General features: G+C 38.2%; 1 protein-coding gene across 1 annotated transcript; it reads left to right on the plus strand.

Moving 5' to 3' along the window:
• Positions 1–5,030: 5,030 nt before the first annotated feature.
• On the plus strand, positions 5,031–17,658 carry LOC581053 (probable serine carboxypeptidase CPVL). Its single transcript, XM_781076.4, has 14 exons — positions 5,031–5,129; positions 6,115–6,317; positions 7,181–7,237; positions 8,129–8,190; positions 8,949–9,063; positions 9,638–9,696; positions 10,417–10,496; positions 11,594–11,660; positions 12,188–12,310; positions 13,382–13,513; positions 14,267–14,365; positions 15,397–15,570; positions 16,497–16,679; positions 17,313–17,658. The coding sequence occupies exons 2-14, from the start codon at positions 6,116–6,118 to the stop codon at positions 17,412–17,414; spliced, it is 1,455 nt and encodes a 484-aa protein (XP_786169.3). The 5' UTR covers positions 5,031–5,129; position 6,115; the 3' UTR covers positions 17,415–17,658.
• Positions 17,659–18,898: the final 1,240 nt, after the last annotated feature.

An 18,898-nucleotide genomic window follows, 5' to 3' on the forward strand; every position in this document is an offset into this window, starting at 1 on the left:
CCTTAAAACAAATTAAGAGGAGAGCATGTTCCCCCGGGTCGCCGCCCCTGCAACAAAAAATAGCAACAAATAAGTTGCTATCTATGTCAGACATGTCAGACATGTCAGACTAAACATTTGGCTAAACAAATATTATACAATAGCCAATGGTATATAATTTTACCCAGCTCAGCACTCGATCATAACAGAATTGCGTACATGCATGCTTCCATACGTCATATACAATACATCATCATTGCCTTTGTCTTCCTGGTGATGCTACAGCATGTCTGACATAGCAACTTTTATGTTGCTATTGTATCACGCGTAAGGTAAAATTGTGAATACCATCTTTTTTCCCAACTTTTTTTTTGGTCAGGGGTTGGGTTCCCCTGGGCAGGCGCGGATCAAGGATTTCTAAGGGGGGGGGGGGGGGCCCAAATTTGAAAATAATGCGAGCCAAATATTGGTACGTAATAATGACCAGCATTGACGTAATGGAGAGGGGTGCAGGGACGGGCGATTTCCCCCTCCCTCTTTCGCAAAGCGCCGAAGCTTTGATGTTTCATTAAATTATTAGAGAAAGAAGACGATTCGTTGTACCGAAAAAAAATTATCCTCGTCTGAATACTGTTTTTCCCCTCCCGCGCAAAGCGCCGAAGCTTTGGCATATTTTAATTATTAGAGAAATAAGACGATTCGTTGTACCGTTCTCGACTCTTAATCCTTGTCTCAATTCAGCCCCCCCCCTCCTGCGCTAAGCGCAGAAGCTTTGACGTTTCATTAAATTATTAGAGAGAGAAGACAATTCGTTGTACCGTTCTCGACTCTTAATCCTTGTCTCAATTCAGTCCCCCCCCCCTCCTGCGCAAAGCGCAGAAGCTTTGACGTTTCATTAAATTATTAGAATGAGAAGACAATTCGTTGTACCGTTCTCGACTCTTAATCCTTGTCTCAATTTAGTCCCCCCCCCCCCCTCCTGCGCGAAGCGCAGAAGCTTTGACGTTTCATTAAATTATTAGAGAGAGAAGACAATTCGTTGTACCGTTCTCGACTCTTAATCCTTGTCTGAATTTCAAAAATGTTTTTCGTCTGCTCCTCGTTCTTCCTACGTCCTTTTCCTTATCTCTCCTCTCTTTTTTTGGCCGGCGTTTTTTTTTGGGGGGGGGGGGTGGGCGGTGGGGGCGCCCCACCTTCCCCTGGCTACGCGCCTGCGGTCAGATGAACATATTTTGATACCTTGTCCGCCCCTGGAAACTCAGGGGTTTAAGGTTTAAATTACCGTCAGATTAGCATCAAGGGGTCTGCCTTAGGGCCCTAGGCGAGGTCCAGGGGGCAGAGCCCAAGGAAGCTCAGGGGTTTTAGGCATTTTATTACGGTCAGATGAACATATTTGTTTACCTTATTTGTGACGCTGACAGGACACTGATTGGCTTGAAGTCCAGCGGTCAGAGCCCCCAGAAGCTCAAGGATTTCAGGCACTAAATTACGGTCAGATGAGTATCAAGGGGCCCACCTTAGGGCCCTTGGTTGGGTCCAGGGGCAGAGCTCAGGGGTTTTAGGCGTTTAATTACGGTCAGATGAGCATTTTTTGATACCTTATTTTGTTGTGACACTGGAAGTTAACCATTCTTTCTTTCTTGCTGACTTGCTCTCTTTCTTTCTATTTCTCTTTATATACTTTTTCTTCAAAAAAAGTAGGAGGGGGGGGGGGGGCGAGGGAGGGAGCTGGAGGCTCCCGATCCCTGCCATTCCGCGGGCCCTGACATGTAGGCATCTCAAGGAGCATATTTCTTGTAAATTTAGGAATTTGTCATTTTACAACAAACGCATAAAAAAAAAAATTACTAAAAAATGAGGAAAAATCTCGGAAAATGACGTCATTTCAGCATTATGTGTAAGCCACCGTTATAGAATTAGAAATAAACCATGTATACATTTTATTTGCCTCGAGCCCCCCTCCCCAATCAGTACGCCAGTGTCCCGCCCCCCTGACCAGTTGTCGGCGGAAAAATCGCAACTGATCTCCCTCACCTTTCTTTCCCTTTCTCTCCTCTTTCCCTTTTCCTTCCCTCCCTTCTCTCTCTTTTAGATTTGCTGGGGGGGGGGGGGGAGAGGCAAGGTCCTTTCGAACCCAACCCTTCTCCACACGTTGTTGGCGGGATTAACCGCGAATGATCTATTCCCCCTTCTTTTCACCTTTTTTTAGTGGGGGCGGGGGGAGGCAAGGGCCTTTTGCCCCACCCCACCCGATCCACAACTTGTTGGCGGGAAAATTGCAACTCTTTCCCTTCTTTTCCTTCTCTCTCTCTCTCTTTTTGCGGGGGGGGGGGGGGCGGAAATTGAAAAAATTACGTCGTCAGATATTTCGTTCAGTGGCTTGAGGGGGAGGGGGGGTGGGAGAACACATTCCCCCCCCAAAAAAAACAAAAAAAAATCTTTTCCCTTGTTTTCCTTCTTCCCCCCTTTCCCCCCTTCTTTTTTTGTCCTTCTTTTTTCCGGGGATCCATTAAGCACATCAATTGCTAACGTACTTCTCTTTTATCAAAAATAATGACGGATCTGTGTTCGATCTCAATATACAACGTCCAGGAAGAAATTGGGGTATAACTATCGAACAAACAAAAAGAGAACGTTAAAAATCTTCATATTGCGTGATTTAATTTCAGATAGGCCTATGCATGGGGCATTTTATTTGGATAGTCCAAACATACAAAATTAATCTCATGTGTTTTGCATCCTGATTTAACAGATTATGAAATTAACCATCACAATGTAACCTAGTGCCTTTAAGAAATTGAACTATCTGATTATTCAATTTGTGTCGGATTCAGGAAATCATTAAAATCAGAAGATTGGAAAATGGAAAGGGAAGGGAAAAAGCAGGGAGATGTGAGTTTAAACTCACATCTCCCTGGAAAAAGATAACTCGAAAAAAAGAAACTTTTGAGAGGGCCTAGGATAGAGAAAGAGTGAGAAAGAGGGAGAGAGAGAGAGAGAGGGAGAGAGGGAGAGGAGAGAGAGAGGGGGGGGGGGGGGGGGGAGAGAGAGAGAGGGAGGGGGGGGGGGGGGAGGGAGGGGGAAAGAGAAGATAGGGATGCCTAAATCCGCCGCTAAATGATTCTTTTTGAATTTTGTTCGGGCGCAAATTTGTCTCTGTTCATAATTTTATCAGAACTGGCCGAAGTTACATATTGCAACACGCTCATTTATTTACGCTTAAAAAAAAAAAGGATACTAGTAATAAAAGCTTTAAGTGCAATAATATATAAGTGGGTACTGAACTATACACATCTGAATTTGGGCTGTGGTACACCACTTTGGATTTTGCACGTAAAGTTGCGCATATTTCTTTCCCACACTAGTTCATGGACCTCAAGACTGGTAAATACCCTGCTATCAAAAACGTTTGAGACTAGCCTCTGGCTTTTGAAATCATGCGGTTTTAGAGGATGCGAGGCTTTGGAAGGGATGGCAGTGGTTGCACGGACCCAGGGGCGGCGATTTCTCTTCATGACGGGGGGGGGGGGGGATATTTTCGATCAGGTAGAGCAAAGCGAGCGAAGCAAGTGGAGTGTACATTGGCGTGGGGTCCAGGGGGCAAAGCCCTGGCGGGGGTTAAGGGGCGTAGCCCCATGAAGCTCAGGGTTTTAGGCATTTAATAACGGTCAGATGAGCATCTAGGGGCCCTTGTTACTTTTCAGGGGGCGGAGCCCCCGGAAGCTCAGGGGTTTTAAGCATTTAATAACGGTCAGATGAGTATCCAGGGCCTGCTTTAGGGCGGAGCCCCCGGAAGCTCAGGTTTTTAGGCATTTAATTATGGTCTGATGAGCAACCAGGGGCCCACCTTAGGGCCCTTGGTGGGGTACAGGGGACAGAGCCCCCGGAAGCTCAGGAATAGACCATGACATTTCAGCAGCAACATTTGTAAATCACTGGTATCGAAATAGAAATAAACCACGGAAACTGCCACCACCCCCCCCCCCCCGTCATTACGCCAGTGCGAGGGAGCATAGTGAACGAGAGGGATGAAGGTAACGTAAGTGACTACCCTTTACAGGTTTTTGAAGTTTTGTTGTATTAACAAATTACATTCCTTAGCAAAACAATAGTATAAAAACAAGCAATATACCTTTTTCACACTTCACTTTTCTACAATATTTACTTGTACAGTTTGAAGAATATTTTGCGAGGGAGCATAGCTCCCGAGCGAGAAGATTTTTGCACTTTTATTCGTCTAAACGCTGCACTCATGGGCCGTCCAGAGCCTTACAGTTTATTGCAGTCTTTAGTCAGTATTTGCTATACACTTTTTTGGGGCACTTTTCCAAATTTTGAGGGGGGGGGGACGATCCCCCTAAAAAAAATTGAGGGGGGACGTGTCCCCCCGTCCCCCCGGGATCGCCGCCCCTGCACGGACACACTTCAGTTGTGGGGCGGGGGGGGGGGGGGGAGGTGGGCGTCCCGACAAGGTTCGCCGTATATTATATAAACAAATGATTTGTTGAAATGTTGATATTTGGGCCTACTTGGGTACTACTACTACACATTTATTCAAAATTGATTTTGATGATTAACTGATCTGCTCTGTTCACATTGATGTATATTTCATATGTATTGTAATTAGTAGGTTTATGTGCATTTTCTTTTTGTTTTGTTTAATATGTAATTGTTTATCTTTGTATTTGTTTGTTATAGCGCTTAGAGACTTTGGTGGTAAGCGCTTTATTAGCACCGTTTTTATCATATACTATTATTAATCCAAATAATCCCATGATAATTTGGTTATTTTTTCCAAACTTTTCTGCTCGCTCGCTATAGGCAGTGGTAGCTCTGGTGATTACATGACTGTTACAAACATCAGAGGGTGAATAACTTCCCAAAACTTTATTGTTTATCTAACCCGTTCTCCAATAACATGATTTTGGAAACCGGCCCACCTATAGCCGATTACTGATTACTGTCAAGTCGTTTTGCCCCGCCCCCTTCCCTAGCGATATCACGTGATGGTCTGCTGCACGATTTTTATTGTGTCAGGTGACCACCGGCGATCACATGAAGCTAGCTGGCTGTGCAGTGCAGTGCTCTTCCCTTTTTCGTGAAAACAAAGACAGAAAGAAGCAAATAGCCTGCTAATACTACTAAACTATGTGAGTACAAGCATTTATTATTTATTATGTTATGTTTTTATTATAGTTTAATTATCGAATCGATCTAATCTTTGTGCATTTCAGCTTCCCTTTTCCCCAAGTTGTTAACATTACATCTTTAATTTATCTAAATCATGATGCATGAATTGATCATGATGTTTGTTTCCTTTTAGTACGTGCTTTGGCATGATCATCATAAAGAAATAGGAAACATGAAATGAAATGGAAGTAGGGCGATTTAATGTGACTAAGTGCTTCTTTTCTAACAATGATCATACTTACATTTATTGGGCCGTCCTAAAGAATGATTAAACATATAGATTAACCTTCCAAATCAGCTCTAGAGTCTATCCAAGGATGACTAACGTTTAATTGCATCAAGCTATCTCAAATAATTATCATGATGAACTAAGATCTACATGTAAATGAAATGGACAATACTGTCACAGTAGGAATTGCCCTATTAAACAGTACACATAATGGCTTTGCCACTTGTAAATTAAATTTTAGAAGGTATCCTGTTTATCCAATTTCCAGTCTTGCCAGGGCCGGCAGGGTAGCAGAAAAAGTAATGGTAAATTTTCCAGGACGGTTCTGGTCCAGACTCTTCTCTCCAAGTCCCAGTACTACTAGTGGATATCATCTTTAGTTGTAATGCTATTCATTATCAATAATCCTATCATATTTTACGGTCCCCCTCTCGTCCATTCTAATTCACTTTCTTCCCATCTATTTACCAAGATGACTCTCCAAATTATAACCATTTGTTTTTGTCTTTTGGCCAAACACCATCCGGCAGGAAGTTGATGATGGGGAAATAGAGATCATACCCGTAATTACTCAAACTAATGATTTATCAAGATGTAATTTCTTTTCCTAAATCTTAGTGCAACCGACATTTTACGATCCCCCTTTCATCCATTCTAATTCACTTTCTTCCCATCTATTAATTACCAAGATGTCTTTCCAAATTCTTCCTCAACAGAATGGCTACCTCTTATCCGAAGACCATCTTTCTTGGGACCATGACAATGTTGGCGATTGTGTCACTACCCTTGGTTTCCAGCAGGGGTGCGTTCAGGGCGATGTTCCACCCCAACCCACCTGCATATGCCAAGCAGTCAAAGGTCGATCCTGGGCAGCCTTTGTTTTTAACACCATACATAGAGTCTGGGCAAATAGCTGAAGGTATGGTTCGTTTGGTTCCTCTCCTCGTTTGGTTTCTAATGGGATGTTGAGGAGTATACCAAAGAAGAAGAAGAAGAAGAAGAAGAAGAAGAAGAAGAAGAAGAAGAAGAAGAAGAAGAAGAAGAAGAAGAAGAAGAAGAAGAAGAAGAAGAAGAAGAAGAAGAAGAAGAAGAAGAAGAAGAAGAAGAAGAAGAAGAAGAAGAAGAAGAAGAAGAAGAAGAAGAAGAAGAAGAAGAAGAAGAAGAAGAAGAAGAAGAAGAAGAAGAAGAAGAAGAAGAAGAAGAAGAAGAAGAAGAAGAAGAAGAAGAAGAAGAAGAAGAAGAAGAAGAAGAAGAAGAAGAAGAAGAAGAAGAAGAAGAAGAAGAAGAAGAAGAAGAAGAAGAAGAAGTTTAATGTCATAATTGGCAAAGAATTGTGTTAATCCCTTTAATCCAGTAGTAGGCAAAATTGAGGTTTATGGAGTTTCCATACAAAAAATCTTGTGAAGCATTTTTACTGTTGACAGTGTTTCTTTATTAGCACCAAATGAGTAGCACAGTATATTTTTTTCTCATTTTTCCCTGATCGATTAGGCTATGTTAAAATGATACCCAGGTTCTCATCCACATTTTTTTCTTCTTCAGAATGAGGGGGAGGAGGGTGTGTGTGTGTGTGTGTGTGGTAGGGGGGGGGGGTGTCTTTGTTCTTAGAAACTGGACATAGCTGCCCTTACAAGTAAATGCTATGACATCTCATTCAGCACATGTTCCCCAAATATATATGCAAATTATTACCCGGTATGTCAATGGAGATTCTGTAGAATAAAGTCATCTTTTGGATAACTTTGTTATTTATTTTGTCTGTGTTCATATTCTTTAATTCAGGTCAGAAACTGAGTCGTGTTGGACCCCTTGATGGCACTACAGTAGAAAGTTATTCAGGTAAAGTAGAATGGAATAATTGATAGGCCTACAGCTAAAGATAACAATTCAGACAGCTCTGAAAAGTATCTTTAGATGTTTGGTTATCTTGACATTCTCTCTTTGGTAGTGGATCCATATCTGAAGAAACCAGACTATTTCCAAACTGTCATGTTGTTTTGCTAGAAAGACTTGTGAAGTTATCTTTCAAGGAAGTTATTGAAGTTTGCATTGCTATCATATCAATATGTGTCAAGCATTATAATTATTAGAAAGTCAATTTTTTCAAATAATTGCTTGGGTTAATAGAGATATTTAGTTACAGAAAAGGTAACAATTACGGTATCAATAATCTATAATTTAAAATAAAAGAAGTTCACTATGTGATTTTGTTTTTCTTTGTTATCAAGCCATTCCTGAGATTTTTCTTTGATTTTGTGTCATAGCTACCAAATTTTCGACTGGGACCATTGCATTGAAAAATGTTACATTTACAAACAATGCATTGTGAATGTGATTATTTCAGTGAAAACACCGCTTAAGATTAAGAAATATCCCTTCTTCAGAATAGGCCTGCCTTCATCAGCTCAAGTTTGCCAAATAACCTGCTATTTTCAGACTTGGGATATTATCCCGAAGCTCGAAATTGCATCTTCACCAGACCGATACACTCATCACAAACTAGCTCAGACGGGCGCAAATAAGCCCGCTCTTTCAATAGCGGGATATTTTGGAAACAAGGCCAAGATTTCTTGAGATATTTTCTCGACCAAATATCCTGCTAATTGCAACTGCAGGCTGATGAAGACGCAAATTAACTGGCTAATTTGCGGTCAGGATAGTTAAAATAGCGGTTTATTTAGCAAACTCAAGGTGATGATTTCATTGTTTGTGTTATTTATTTACATGCAGGATTTCTGACTGTCAACAGCACCTACAATAGTTCAATGTTCTTCTGGTTCTTCCCGGCCCAGGTTTGTAATTCTTCAATTTTCAAAATTTGTTTTTTTATTTCTGAAATTACTTAAAGTAGTAGAAAACCTGCAACTAAAATGATAGTAAATCATCAGTTAATGCCCAATTTATATTAACAGGAAATTACATAACTAGTAGATCAAATGAATATAGCCCAAAATGTTATTACTGTATGGAAATTGAAGAAGAAAAAAAAAACGGATGATGAGACCATATGAATCATAAACAAAGGTAGTTAAATTCATAACCGGTTTGATACTTAAGTAGTAATGTATAAGCAAGAAAGACACATCTGGAACAAAAAATGCATAGTTTATTAGAGATGTTTCTTAATTTAAAGTTCTTTTTCGATCTATCTCGATGATATCTTGGGTAACGTTAAGCCTATATTGTGATACTACATGTACACGTATTTACCAGCTCCATAACCTAACGATGTGATGATATTATGAATTTCAAAAATTATGCATTTTTGCTTTCTGGATGCGTCTTGGTGTGATAAGCCAATTTTTCAACTCGCAGGTCGACATCAGTGCAAAACGCTAGCCAACAATCAAACTGTGTATATTCATTTTGTTGACTTTTCCCCTTAATACATCAAGTAAATTCGACCAAACGCTTATGTCGCTAGATGGCGCTATGGATTGTGCATCAACTGTATTTGTATCTATAATTATGTAGGCTAACTATTATTTTGTAGAATTTCCAGACAAAAGATTAAAAATCAATCCCCTTTGTCTCTTTCTCTCCTATCCAGAACAATGACCCATCAGCTCCTGTGTTGCTATGGTTACAAGGAGGTCCAGGAGGCTCCTCCCTCTTTGGACTATTTGCTGAGAATGGTCCCTTTCTTGTCACAAAAGATCTAAAATGTAGGTTTCTTGGTCTTCTTGCATTTTGTTCATTGATATGCAATGATAGAAATAATGATTCACTTATAGCTATTTACCAGTATGTTAAAGTTTAGTGAGGTGGGATGGCTCAGTGGTAGATCAGTGGTCTTGTAACCGGGAGGGCTTGGGTTAGAAAAACATTCCGATACGCTAGTGCCCTTTTGTAAGGCATTAATCTTCATTACCAAGTCCTGTGGAGAGGAATTAAAGCCGTCGGCCCCCTGGTTGCTTACTTACAAGCATACACACACATGCTTTCTTAGCAGTCGGGTAAAACCAAACCAAAGAGATGATCTTTAATTCTAGTAATGACAAAGTAAAAGAAGAAAAAATTCACAGTCACACCAAACTTAGCCTGACTGTTCAATACTTCATCTACCAAACAGTTTTGTTAGATAATGTATGTACATGTAATAGCTGAATAATTTAAAAAGAAAGTTCATACAATTTTCTTTGGCCACCATCCAGCAGGAAGTTGTTGACGAGGAAATAGAAATCATAATTCCTCAAACTAATGATTTATCAAGATTTTATTTCTTTCCCTTCATCTTAGTGCAACCCAGAAAATGGGCATGGACTCAGAAGTATTCTATGCTGTATATAGATAACCCAGTAAGTACAATAATACATTTTGAAATATGCAATGAGTCTTTAATTGTACACATGACCAATTCAGCCATTGGGCTGCGACACATGTTTTTAATAAACCTTGAATTCAATTGAATTTATATGGATGTAACAAAAAATAATTAGGTCCTTTTCCATACTTTGTAAAAAATTTTTATTTGTTATATTCAGATGCTGTATAAAATGATGACTGGTATTCAATTCTTCATAGTTTTATGAACAAGATACAGTTAGACTGGTGTACTGTTCTTAGTAAAACATTTCCAAATTAAATTGTATTTTACACAATGTATGTAACTGAGAAAATGGTAACATTCTCTAGAAACTGGAACTTCCCTCGAGAATGCTCTTCTCATTTGAATTCATACACACTGTTTTGTATATAACACAGATATAAAACAAATATTGAAAAATGTATATATACATATATCAGTAAATATATTTATACATAACTTTGATTTTGGATTTACTCAAATGAGTGCAGAAAACAATTGGGGGAAAATTTTCACTTTAGATAAAGATATTTCATGAAATTGATGTCATATGTTTTTGTATGTGTAATTTATGCACAATTCACTCTCACTAATTTTCACACACTGAATTAAAGCCTTCAACTGCACTATCTGCATGGAAAGTTCATTTCTTATTTGAACAATTGAAAACTGAAGAATGATGATGATGTCATTTCCTCTTTCTTTGTCTTAGGTTGGGACTGGTTTTAGTTTCACTCAGAATGATGCTGGGTACGCAAACAACGAGGAGGATGTAGCAGTCAACCTGTACAGGTATGAGAGATAAGCAATCTCTACACTTAAAGCCCCACTGTATACTTATAGCTACTTGCGCCGTCTATATAGCAAACAATGCCTAATCAGTGCCTGTTGGTCCCCCATGATCCCTTTTTTCTTACCGGTATGTTAATTGGGAGCTGATTTGATGAGAACCACCTGTCAGTGACATTGCAGGGAGGTCTAATCCCCCTGGACAAACTGGTGCAGACAGGCTTTAAGTTATCATATTTTCATGCTTCCTTTTGGAAAAATTTGACACTAGAGTCAGACTTGTCTTAATTAGCAGCCACCTCTCTGTAAAGGCCACCCGTCTGCAACGGTCACGTCCTCTTGGTAGAAACATGTGTTGTAGAACCTGTCTAGAAAGGCCACATGTCTACAGTGGCCAGTTCTGCCATGTTTTCATAGGATGGCCATAATAAACAACAAGTTTCACTGTACATCTTCATTTTTTTGCCATGAGATTGTAGTTTGAGGGAAACTTGCTAAAATCATCTTTTGTTTATGATACAGTAGCAAAATTATTTGGACCAGAAAGTATCAGCAAACCAACCAAAAAATTGGACAGATATTGCTTGTTCTGAAAAGCACAACATAAATGAGACCACTTGTTATTCACATTGATCACAATTTTCCTCCCAAATATTTGAATTATTTGAACTCCGAAAACAAAGGAATACCAAGGAGGTTAATTGATCCTGTAATATGCTTTCCCTTTTTTCAAATGAAAGAATTCAGTAACACTATGTGGCTGTCTTATCAAGAAGACTCTCTTATCACAAGAACTTGCCTATGGCGTCTTAAGAGAGATAGAGGAAAAGAATAATTAAAAAGAAGGAAAAATGAAAGAACCAAAATGATAAAGTTAATTCAGATTTGTTTTTGTTTTTGTTTATTTGTTGGGGGGGGGGATGAACGTTCATTGTTTGTACAACAAAAATTAAAGGTGGATCTGAGCTTTTAGTTTATAGGTAATCTCTCAATGGAAACTGATATTGAGAATTTAATAAATTTGATCACATAAAACTTTTGTTAATCATGAAACTCCCATTTGCAAAGATTGAGAACTTATTTCATTTTCTTTTTTGCAGTGCCTTGACACAGTTTTTCCAGCTGTTTCCTAAACATCAGAAGAATGAATTCTATGCGACAGGAGAGGTGAGATATTTAAAAAAAAAAAAACACCCCAAAACATTTTATCAAATGTTATATAATATTGCTATGTGATGTTACCATTGTTGTTTTACTATATTGCTGTTGTATTTTGATGTTTGTACTGTAATGTAAATATCTGATTTATTTGTAAAACAGACAATACGAACCTCGAGCTGCATGTCATGTTGTTTTTTAATATAAAGCCAATTCAATTACCTTGACCTACCTTGACCTAAGCCATTCACACCATCTAGGAGATGAGTGATGGCTTCTGCTTCATGACCTCAAGCCAGATCTTCTTCCTATCTTGTGAAGTTCTGGTCGCTTCTGTTAGAGATCCTAGACATCTAGTAGCACAATCAGCCTTCACACAATCTAACCATTTCTTGACTGGTTAATTACAAATAATCAATTATTATTTAACATGAATGACATAGAATCTAAACTTTTGTACATGTATGTTGACTATGACTTTAGATTAATAACAATTCTAAACCCTCAATTTCTCATCCTTTTCCTCTCACCTCCAGTCGTATGCAGGGAAGTACGTACCAGCCATCTGTTATAAGATCCATACCGAGAACCCGACGGCTAAGGTCCACATCAATCTACAAGGAATGGCCATCGGAGATGGTCTCGTTGACCCCTACTCGGTAAGTCAGAGGTCATGATTATGGACTGTGTACGCAGACACCTGGGACATATTAGATATACTATTATGCTATCCCAATTTTAGCAACTAAAGTTGTTAACAAACTCTTTCAAAATTACCGAAGCAAAATTGTAATAAAAATTATAGCTCTTTTCTAAAGGTCAAGAAAATAATTATCCTCTTTTCCCTTCAGGTTGTGCACACAGAAACAATATCCCTCCCACAAAACTCAATTTGTATACTTGAAGTAGACACACACAAAATGTGCCCCAAAAGTTTTTTCTTGTGCCCCCCCCCCCCTCCAGAGATTTTAGACTAATACAAAGTGATAAAATTGTGCGATAACTTTCTGTAGGGGTAATGAGGGGGGTGGGTTTTCCCTTTTTTCTGACTGCCCCCACCCCCCTGCAAGAGAATCCCAGCTCTGGCACTGGCTTAATGTCATAAACATTCAAACCTGCTTTAGTGACCACCTGTGTAGAAAGACCACCTGTCTAAAGAGACCTCATTTTATGTTTCCCTTAAATTTAGTTTCTAATTGAAACATGTAGTAAATGAACCTGTACAGAAATACCATCTGCCTATAAAGACCACTGTTCATGTTTCCCCTGAGCAGTCTTTATATACAGGTTTCACTGTATTTCAGTAAAGGCATCTTTTAACAATGTTAAATCTGAGATGCATGGCCCTACGTGTTATCAGTGTCTGTGATATAGTGTAATACTGAAGGCCTTTAAAAAATTGCGCTTCAAAAAATTGCGCTTTCCCATTAGACTGTAGTGGTATAAAAACTGTTGGGAAAGCGATTTTTTAAATTTTGATTTCTAATCACAAATATCTTGATAATCAGACAGGCGATCAGCTTGTTAAAGTCATGGGATTCCTGACTGACCTAAAGTTTATAATTATGATTGCAGCATGAGCTAATGCAGGATTTGCTATAGAATCTGAGGTAAAGATACAATCCCTTTAATGAAGATTCATATTAGTTGATACATTTTATTAAAAATCACTAACTTAATTCTCTCCTAATGTTCCAGATGTTTCACTATTTTTTCTCCTAATGTTCCAGATGTTTCAAGGGTATGGTGACCTGATGTATCAGACGAGCCAGGTGGACCTGAAGCAGAAGAAAGTTGTTGATCAATACACCTCCAAGGGAACCGACTATATTAATCAGGGGAAATGGCTGGAATGTTTTGAGGTGAGAGAATTTTTAGAGCCTTTACTTTTATCCTACAATGTGACCCCTATAGAGTGGTGAAGTGTGACGTCATCAAAAATCTATTTTTAGAATTTCTCAATTTTTTTCTTCATTTTCCGAAAGAGCATAACAAATAATGTCCAAATTTTGATAACCAATTAAATATGTTAAGTATTGGCTGAGATATGACCATTTGAATAAATATATGTCCTATAGGGACTCAGTGTTATATGCTCTGGCTCCTAATGAATATTACTGTTTTCACACTGGCAATATTTTGCTTAACCCCGTACTATACATGTAGGTGGGGTTTTGATGTTGGAAATCCAATCTTGTCAGCAAACTACTCTGGAGGAAAGAAGAAAATTAAAAGAAGTAGACTGGTGAAAGTTTGAATGAAATCGGAAAAAACAACAGTTATGAATTAAACAAATTGTGTTCACTATAGGTATGGGCTCTTCAAGTTGGAAGAATCAGTAATGTCTCTGTGATAAAGTGTGATCTCAAACATTCATAACTTTCTTATTATAGGTCCGATTCATTTCAAACTCTCGCCATTCTGTTTATCTTATTTTTCTACTTTCATACAAATTTATATATTACAAGGGTTCGATTCCCCTTTAGATAGTTAACATGGTGTCCTGCTGTTTTTCCAACTCATGTCAGTATCTGAGTTTGTCTCTTGCAACTAGAATTTTTATAATGTATTCTCTCTCTTCCCCTCTCTCTCTCTCTCTCCTCTCTCTCTCCTAGCAATTTGACATAGTGCTGAACGGAGACCTGTTTCCATATCCTACTTTCTACTACAATGCTACAGGATCCAATAACTACTACAACTTCATGATGACAACTGTAAGATTTTCTCTTTTTCTTTGATTTAGTAATTTATGATCAATTATATTGAAGCTATTTCACTGTATACTTTATTCAAAATTGTGGCATGTTTTTCCTTGTTTTCTTTTGTTTATAATAGTATGTTTTGAATGTTGTTTATGAACAAAATTCATATAAGATAAAAATAAATAAATCCTACCTATGTCCCCCTATGGACTTTAATAATCTGGGAGGATCCCTTGGAAACAAAAATTCTTTGCCCTGCCTTTCTGACAATTCTATAGCTGCCCTCGGTGCTCCTAATTTAGAGAAGACAAACTTATTGTTCAGCCCTTTTAAATTAAAAAAAAAATAATCTACAAATATTAGCTGTTTAAAGATATTGGAGGCTGACCACTCTCTTATTCAACATCAATTTTGTTAACCTTGTTACCCTCATGTTCAACTTCCAACACACACTGACCACTACAATCATTACCTAGCTCAACCTGAGGTGCAACAAGCCATCCCTATGATACCAATTTTTGTCATCCAAATAAAGAGTGTTCAATTTTATTTTATATTTATTAATTTACTACTTGTGGGATGGAGCACCCTTATCAACACCAGTGCTGTTTTTCATAATACTGCCCCTTTTCTTCATTTGTTATCTTTGAGAGACATGGCAAGATGTCCATTGTCTTCACTCAAAATAAAGTCTGTTTTCCATGTACCCATCCCTTCTGGGGGGTGTTTCACAAAGATCCTAAGTTGAACTTATCTCTAAGTTGGACTTAACAATTATGGAAAGCCTTAGCATCTATGAAAATATTTTGTAAAAGTTATTTCAAAAGGCATAAAATGTTGATTCAAATCATTCATATTTTCTATTATCAAGGAGGGTTCATGTTCCTGATGTGAAATTTATAAAAAGTCTATAATACTTAAATTTTCGCTTTTGAGTATATTTTATTTTAAGGCTACAAATGGCTCTCCATAATTTTTAAGCCCAACGTTGATTTGAGCTCGACTTAGGATCTTTGTGAAACACCCCCCCTTGCTCTGTTTAGCTTCCAGCAGACACAAACTACTACAACGACTACCTGGCTTTTCCCGAGGTGAGACGAGCCATCCATGTTGGCAACCTCACCTACAACGACGGCACCAAGGTGGAGAACCACCTCAGGGAAGATATCTGCAAGAGCGTTAAAGACTGGACTGTGGTTCTGGCTGATAACTACAGGGTGAGTTGTGTCATGTAGTTGTGTTAAGAGTTTAGGAGTTGACCCCCACCACCCTCCTTCCCTATCCCTTTTACAAAATCCTGGAGCTTGCCCCGGATTGTTGTAGATCTTTGGCAGAGCAATCATGAACGCATCACCTCTTTATCAAAGAACAATCAAATCTTTATCATGTCAACCATTTTATTTTGATTCTAAAGAGGGCTGAAATAATTTAGTTATTTCCCTAGGACACTTAAGGACTGGGACGAGCTACCTCAGAACATTGTCGAACTGTCTTCTTTGGAGCAGTTCAAGGTGGCTCTTGAATCTATTTAGTTCCCTTTTCAGGAACTGTATCGCTGTATATAACAACTCTATGCTTTACCCTCATCTAGATGCTGAACAGGCGTTGATGAGTATTACCATCAAAGTAGAAGTAGAATACCATAAAATATTTATTCTGACTGATTGTAGGGTTTCATTCTGGTATGCTAGTTTGAAATTCCAGCTTCGAATATCATTTCCATGTAGAGATATGATAACATTGCAAGCTTTAAGTATTGAAATTCCCCGAAATTGTTGATGCTTGGTATACTAAACCAATCAATGAACTTGTGCATATGTTCATGCTCACAGAAGTGAACTCCAAATTTTATCACATACCCCAGTCAGACCAACAAGACCAACACCAAATTGACTAGATCAAACAAATACAGTGGAACTTCGTTGTAATGAGGTCCTTGGGACCCTGGAAATTACCTTATTGTATCAGGATTTTTTTTGTCATCCATTATTTTCTCCATACTTGAACCAAGTGCACCCAAACCTATGACTGGTACTGTATAATGTATCATTTACAGAATGCTATTTTAATACAAGACCTAAAAAGACCTTGCAGAACTCACCTTCTTATCCCTCATCCTTTTCTTCTCCTGATATTATAACAGTGCATGTTCTACAGCGGTCAGCTGGACATCATAGTCGGAGCAGCCCTCACCGAGAACTTCCTTCAAGGCTTAGCATGGGCTGGGCAAGATGGCTACCTCAACTCCAATAAAACAATCTGGAAAGTCCACCCAAGTGACACGGAAGTTGCAGGTTTTGTCAGGCAATACAAGGACTTCTACCAGGTTAGTAATATTTTTGAGTCTTCATATTTATTCAGTAAATTAGTACACTCTGCGAAAAAAGGAAGTGGACTCTCTGTGTTGTTAGTAATTTTTGTATAAACCGTCAATAAAAATTAAATGAAATATATATCAAACTTAAGGAAAGTTAATACCCTACCAAAATTAATGAAGATCAAGTTTTTGAACTTTCATGCTATGAATAGGCATATTAATTTAACCATTAGATGGTCTGATTAAGAATATGTGCATCTTTGAGACACTTTGGTTCAACAATGTTAACAAAATATGGGAAACATCTAATCCACTGAACACAAAATATGGGTAGAAATCAGAATCACTCGTTAATATTAAGTATAGATTAAGAAAGGGGGAGGGGGTAGGGAAATATGAGTTGGTCTAGTGGTTTTGTCCATGGTTTGATCATCTCTCCGTCTTCACCTACAAACTGACTTGGCAGACCTCGGTTCGAGACTGAGACACGTCTTTCGGATGGTGACGGTAAAGGTCGGTCCCCAGACGTAAATAATCATACCTGATTGATTGATAAAACCCAAATTGCATTAGTAAATCGTGATAGGCCTACCTCTTATTCACATTCTAATTTCTGTGTCTCTTCTTTCTTATCGATTCCAGGTGACTGTACGAGGGGGCGGTCACCTTTTGCCTCATGACCAACCAGAGAGGAGCTTTGATATGATTGACAGGTTCATCACTAAACAATCATTTGACAAGTAAAGTCTCCCTTAGATATGATGCGGTAAACTGTTCTCGTTTTTTTCTAAATGATGATGTAATATGATTCACATTTCTGTTTCTTATAACAGGGAGCTCAATGAATACAACACATAGGAACTTTCTTGTGTGCGGTTTCCATCCATTTACATGTCAAATTAACCACAATACCGGTAGCTATTGCAGCAGTATGCGCAGCATGAATTAAACAAGCTTTAATACCATGTATTGCAGGCTAGTAACTGACGCACTCATTTGATTTTAAAGGGAAAAGTCCATCGTAACTTAGTTTTTATTTCAATAGATGAATAAAGATAAGAGAAATCGGCTATTGATTGTTTGCCAAAAAATGACATCAATGAAAAATTGGAAGAAATATTGTTCATTGATTTCTTCTTCAATTTTATAAGATAACTGCATAATTTGATGGCCTTATTGTAAGCTGCTCCTCCTTCAATTTTCACAGAAAAATTATCTAAAATATTTACCTCCTTTTTTTTCTGATGAAGGGGTATTTTAAATTTGCAAATGAGAACATAATATGTTTCCATTACTATGTATATTACTATGTATTACTATGTCAATTGCGGAGTGATATATTAGTGCTTTACAAAAACCCACTATTATTGTTATCTCATGCACAGAAATGCACAAAATTAAGTGGAGATAATTCACTGCACAAAAGAAATGGTGAATAGATCACAATAGAAAATTCGCACAAAGTTGCCTTTTTTGTGTGAAACTATAAGAAACATTTAGAAATATCTGATCCCTTAAAAACGATTCTTAAAACTTCTCTGACCAATTTCTCTTATTTTTCTGCTCTTTTGATTATCTATGAGCGTACTTGTTACAGTAATATGACATTTGTTATTGATATTTTTTTCATGGAACAGGTCCATGATTTTCCACAATACAATATTGGGACATTTTAAATTTGAAAGTTGTTACTATGTCAGGCATGTCCTATCACTTGCTTTCTATTGTGATGATAGGGCTTATAATCAGTAGTATTCACCTTTATGTAACCTCTTCCTCAAGTGCCTTACACTGGTCCTCAGAATAAGGGGGGGGGGGTTCAGGGGGCTCAAGTCCCCCCTGACATTCTCACCAAAAAATTATACCGCATTGTGGGGCACTTTACTCATCTTTAAACATCCCTACTTTTAATATATATGCATCAATTTCTCTGCATAAAAACATGCATGTAGAAATGGCATCTTTTATTCCATTTTTTTTCTCACTGTTTCCTCTTGTGTTTGTTGTGTTCGAAAATACATTTGTATAACAAAAATTATGATCTAAGGAAAATAGGAAGTGAGTCTGGGACTCGAGACTACATCTGAACATGTGCAAAACTACTTATGTGCAGAGAGAGGATGTGCCTCGAGATTCTTGATGAGGCTGAGCATGTCATTAACTGAAATAACATTTCCTGAAAATATTTTTGTTGTACTTTATGCCATATGGGTTTTCCAGCAGTTAAA

The sequence above is a fragment of the Strongylocentrotus purpuratus genome, unplaced genomic scaffold (genome assembly GCF_000002235.5).
Source record: "Strongylocentrotus purpuratus isolate Spur 01 unplaced genomic scaffold, Spur_5.0 spur5_scaffold_19, whole genome shotgun sequence".
Lineage (NCBI taxonomy): Eukaryota > Metazoa > Echinodermata > Echinoidea > Camarodonta > Strongylocentrotidae > Strongylocentrotus > Strongylocentrotus purpuratus.